The sequence below is a fragment of the Phaethon lepturus genome, unplaced genomic scaffold, assembly GCF_000687285.1.
Source record: "Phaethon lepturus isolate BGI_N335 unplaced genomic scaffold, ASM68728v1 scaffold7790, whole genome shotgun sequence".
NCBI classification, from domain to species: domain Eukaryota; kingdom Metazoa; phylum Chordata; class Aves; order Phaethontiformes; family Phaethontidae; genus Phaethon; species Phaethon lepturus.
This window is the reverse complement of record NW_010514037.1, coordinates 1-5,762: the sequence shown is the minus strand read 5'-3', so window position 1 is coordinate 5,762 and position 5,762 is coordinate 1. Positions and strand designations below refer to the sequence as shown.

At 37.2% G+C, this 5,762-nt stretch overlaps 1 protein-coding gene across 1 annotated transcript in view; it reads right to left on the bottom strand.

Moving 5' to 3' along the window:
• FAM162A (family with sequence similarity 162, member A) overlaps positions 1–4,986 on the bottom strand; it is a 9,275-nt gene extending 4,289 nt beyond the window's left edge. The window contains exons 1-2 of the mRNA XM_010291857.1: positions 4,866–4,986; positions 2,088–2,196 (exon numbers count right to left, since the gene is read on the bottom strand). Of these exons, the coding sequence (XP_010290159.1) occupies positions 2,088–2,196; positions 4,866–4,944 (188 nt within the window). The 5' untranslated portion in view covers positions 4,945–4,986. The remainder of the gene's footprint in view (positions 1–2,087; positions 2,197–4,865) is intronic.
• Positions 4,987–5,762: the final 776 nt, after the last annotated feature.

The window sequence follows — 5,762 nt, the reverse complement described above, 5'->3', positions numbered from 1 at the left end:
GATATCGGAGGCTGCCCCGACCCAGGTGCAGGACCCTGCACTTGGCCTTGTTGATATGCTTTCCACAATAACGAAAGATCTATACCCTATATATTTAACTCTCTTTGTAGAATTTAGAGCAGTTGACTCCCTTCTCAAGGAGATGTAATAGTTTCACTGATTAAGTTTGGCATATTGTAAAGTTACACATGACTAGAAAAGCATCAGCATCATGTGATGAAACAATAAATGCAAACTAGGTAATTATACCCCAAAACTAACAAGGATAGTGGATTTAATGGAACTGGGAAATCATCACTGTACACCAGCATGAGTGAATATGGAATCTTTTACCACATTTTGACCGTTATACTTGGAGGAAAAAAAGTAACAAAGGATCCATGATAGTATAACATGATAAATCACATAGCACCTGAGAACTGAAGAGAGGTTTGGTCTTGATTTTAAGAGGAGGGCAAAAGTGATTTGATCACTGCTTCAGGGTATAGATCTGAGTACAAGATTTCTGATCATAGGGAACATGTCCATCTACCATGAAAATAACAGTTAAATCTAGCTTCCAGATTATTTGTTTTTGCTAATAATCTGCGATGAACTTGGGCACAGGCTGCAATTAAGCTGAAATGCACAGAAATAGGATTTTAAAACTTTATTTAGTTAATTTTTGAAGTACCTTGGAGGTTTTAAAACATACAAGACAAAGAGATAGTTATCTGAACACAATTTGCATTTTAAATCAATTCAGTGGCTAAGATTAACATTTGTTTAATAAATGAGTTACTTCTGATCACCACATCTTGCAGGATTACTGAGTTCTATCACAAGCCCTTACAACACACTCTTAATTCAGCTTAGGACAGGAAAACCAGCTTTTGTGCTTTTATAGTTCTCAGTTGTCTTCTCAGCTTTGGATGAACTGTTTGCCTCAATAAAACAAGAATTCCCTATACACTTGTAAAAATGGTCAGCTTTTATCAGAAGTTGGTTTGCCCTTTCAATAAACCATTGAAATGACTTCACTCACTCTGCTAAGTCTGTTTTCTTAAAAACACTTGTAATAAGTGTTTGGTATGCAAAAATATATGAACTGACATAATTTAATAACTTGTAATAATGTATGCCTTTATGTATTTCAAATGTAATTTTAGGAAAAATTATTCAATACAAAAGTGAAGAATTCATTTTTAACAATATTTATCCACTGTGATACATTTAGAAAAAACTGATAGATACATGGGTGGATTTTCAATTCCCATGCTGTGCATGCAAACAAATAGAATATCTTTAGAGGGCATCTACACAGTTTGCTTACGCAAGTAGTACAGGATTTACTGTATCTTTCAAATTTAAATAAATATATATATATTTAAAAGCATTACAAGCATATTTTAAAAGATAACTGTACTACCACCAGCAATGTTTTTTAAACTAATAATTGCCTTTTGTTGTTGTTGTTGTTAAATTTGACCTTCATTTTAGATAGGCAAACTAGAAAATCCAGTTTTATTTTCTACTTTTTATACAGGGCAAAGCACTGACACTTGGACTCCACCAGCAACAGGGAAATTTTGACTATATGTGTATTTTTGTTACAGAGCCTTCCCACTGTTTGTTAGTTTAAATTCCAAGAGTAAAGAAAGTTGGCCCATGCCCCCCAGACATTCATTAATAAATATTTTAAATGAGTTTCAGTTATTTTTTTATAGCTGTATCATGAAAGTTTCACACAATAGGAGATAGACATATGAAGAAAAACACTAGAAAAAGCTCACACTAATATTTGCAAAAGCTTTTTTGATTGGGAGAGAAGAGTAAAAATTAACGGATTTGTGATGTTTTTCTAATGAAAAAACTGATTAAGATGCTGCTCATCTCTTCAGAAAAAAATCAAAAGGTATGTATTACCTCAGCAATACAGAATTGCTCAGGTCATCTCATCTACAAGACGATACACTGCTGTGTTTGGTGTAAGATTTGTCAGCTGTGAAAACCCATCCCATTTAAGAAAAGTTATTCTGGAGTTGTATTCAAGTAACTTATTCCCGCACAGACCATGCCTCTTTTACAGCTTCAAAACTGGCACTTACGAGACAGTCTCTGGTATATCCTCTGTTTTTTTGAAATGGCCTGCCCACAACAGAAATCTTTTCTCCCAGTCTGTAGGCTTGTGTCCAGGCACCCTTAGAGGAGACTGACCTAAAAAACCCAAACAAACACAAAACACACAAACAAAACCCAAAAAAACCACTAAAAACAACAGTCAAGAGAAGATGAGTTGCTACAGCTGTAATGAAACCAATTAGGGTAAGCAATGCAGAATTTTAAGTATGATTGCTAGAGTTGGTTAGGGAACAAAAAGTATATCACAGTCAGATTAACAAACCCGTAAATATGGATTAAACTGAGGCCATGTAAGGAAAGCCAAATCTTGCCCAAGATCTCTATATATGTAGCTCTAAATTTGCAGAACCTGCTCCAACATCTAAGCTTCCTAAGATGCTATATTATAGTTTTCCTATTGCATTTAAATTAGTTAAAAATAAATCAAATGGAACTGCTACAGAAAAGCCAATACACGACACTATTGCACCACAGAACGTTAACTTTTTCAGGGAGTATAAGATTTTGTCTTGTCTGGAGGTTTAAAGAGATGACCATAGGCAAAGATTAGACCCTTATTCAGCTCAGTCTTTCAAACTCCATATAAAAAAATGTTCGGAACGTAATACAGGAAGGTTTCCATACATACCATACCATTAAAATCTAGCGAAGTTCAAAGATAGGCAGCTTTCCCACCCACCACCTCCTTTTGAACAAAAAAAAAAAAACCCACAACACCACCAAAACACCAACCCAACAATGGGAAGTATCCTCTATGGCTGTGTGCTGCCTCATGGATTCATGAATTATCTAGGAAGCAGGGTGGATAGACAGTTTGCTGACAACACTATTCAGAAACATAAAGAAGAGGGCTAAGTGTGAGGAGCCACAGGGCTTCAGAATCCCGAGTCAACGAGATGGCCAGTGAAACCCCATGTATATGAACAGGAAGCAATTCCAGTTCACATGCAGAAGACAGCCTCTAACCTAACCATTACTGCTGAGGAGTAAGTCCTCGGGGTTTCACAGAGCTTTTGGCAAAATGTTCAGTAATAGTCTGAAACAGCATTACTGGCAATGTCTAGGAACACTGACCAACACGAAAGAATCATTATGCCATTGTTTAAAACTGTGACTCCAGCATTTTGAAAAGCATGTGAAATACTGATCTCTCATCTCAGAAACAGTTGAAATAGAACAGGTACAGAGAAAATTGGAAAGGATGACCACAGGTATGGAATGGCCACCATGTAAGAAACAGTATCATAGACTGAGACCTTTGGCCTGGAAAAGCAGTAATTGAAGCTCCCTCCAGCACAACAGAAGGCACCAGAATTGTGACATTGGGAGTGTGGGTTACAATGAACACATCCTGTTTTGGAAGGGGTACTGAATCAAGGAACATCGGATCAAAAATAGCACACACTAGTTTCAAAAACAAGACTGTACTTGTTTTCTCACAGCATGGTTCAGCTGAGGCATTCCTTCCCCAGGGAATGTGAATACTAAAAATACATCCAGCTTCAAGAGACTGGGCAAATTTATGAAAGAAAAATCCAGTGAGGACCATTAAACACAAAGATGCCACCTCTGGGACAGCAGTCTAGGGGAGAAACACTATGTTTGCCCTGTTTCTGTACTCTTCCTTATATCCTTGCTATTGGCCACCATTCCTATTAGTCCTCACAAAATTGTAAGGAACCTCCTTTACTGGCCACTACTGGAGACATGATACTGTTAAGGAGACCTTTGGATTTACCCAGTACAGCTGCATTATGTTTTTAACACAGAATTATGCAAAATGGAGTTCAACTATCTCCAACGGGGAAAAGGATCCTCACTTATAAGTTGGCGGGGCTCATCGAGAGGGCTTTAAACTAGATTCAAAGTGGGAAGGGGATAAAACAAGAGGAAATAGCCTCAAGTTGCGCCAGGGGAGGGTTAGATTGGCTATTAGGAAAAATTTTTTCACTGAGAGAGTGGTCAAGCATTGGAACAGGCTGCCCAGGGAAGTGGTGGAGTCATCATCACTGGAAGTGTTCAAAAAACATGGCACTTTGGGACATAGTTTAGTGGGCATGGTAGTGTTGGGTTGACGGTTGGACTTGATGACCTTAAAGGTCTTTTCGAACCTTAATGACTCTATGATTCTATTCTATGAAAATGCTTCACATCTGTATGCTCCTTGTAGCTAGTATCAGTAGGCCACGAATGTGTTATACAGGAAGTCTCATTAGAGCATCATAATCATCCTATACATAGTGAAAAAATGTTTCATGGCCTGAGCTTTACCTGACCAACTCCACGCTTAAACATGAAGTAATCAATCAGACTGACTCGCTCCTGCTGAGCATGTTCAATTTTGTGAAGAGCTGAAACTGGCTGTACTACTAAAAACTGCGGAAGTATTTTAGCTCGTATGATGTTCTTCAACATCGATAGTTTACATCAGGGTTGAACAGCTAGTTCTAGAGTTCAGCTGAAGAGCATCAACATACGTCAGATAAGATACTAGTAACCTGCTACAAAGTGAAAGCTGTGTTATTGTCACAAGAAGAAATATTGCCCCCTGGCTTTCTTGAAAATCAAGATCTTATTGCTAACTTTAATAGTCAGTTTTTCAGTCTAAGGATCAGAATTCCCTCTCTCAAAATCAGAGATATCAGCATCTTTATCAGCCAAATTCCTGTTCGGGTGATTGCAGCCTGGTTATCTAAATATTTCACAGCATGAAATGTAGCATGATCTTTATCAGAAACTCTTACTTCTTGACCGAAGTTGACTTTCTTCCTGGGGTTTAATGCAAAGCCTTCTGCTTATCTTCAGATCCACTCCTTTAGTCATCCTCAGAATTGAGGGAATATTTCTTCCCAGCAGTTTAACAGCCCTATCTGGAAGAGAAAGCAGAGGAAGCAAAGGGGCCAAATCTAACTCAGACAGTGGAAAGTGACAATGTTACCTTTTAAATTGAGGTGTTCGGGTTTTTTTAAACACAAGATAAAAATGAAAGAAAAAAAATAGATACAAATCTAATATTATGCAAGAAACACCAGATTTAGGTTGTAATAAAGCCTATCAGAGAAATTAAAGTTTGTTTATAAGCTATGATTTGAGCTTGCCCATTAACCTTACTTAGAAAAATGGGAATGTAAGATTATAGCATCCATGCAATTTCTAAAACATGATGCACATCACAATTTCAAGGAACCTATTCATATGCTTCAGATATACTTTGTACAGTGCTATTTCAAGGACCGCATTCTACCACTCCTGTCACATCCCAAAAGCAAGCCTTGACTTGACAGAGTCAAGAAAAAAAACAGAATCTTGCCATACTGAGATACTTTGTCATGTATTAGAAAAGGACATGGCACCTTACGAAAAAATTCTGGGGGGAAAAAAACTTCAAAAGGCAAAAGGGCACTTTTCAAAATACAAATTGCATTTTTTTTTCTTCTTTATGTGAGCTGAAAATGCCTCTCCTACGAGAAACAGTTGCCCTTTATTTTCTAGGCATAATACATTCCAGCTCTGAAAAAAAATAAATTCACATTTATAGGCGACCCCCCCCAACGAAACCAGACCCTTTTGAAGGTCTTCAGAGAAGGAAAAAAAGGCACAAACCGGTTCCTTTAATTTCTTTTTTTTTTTTTTTTTTTTTT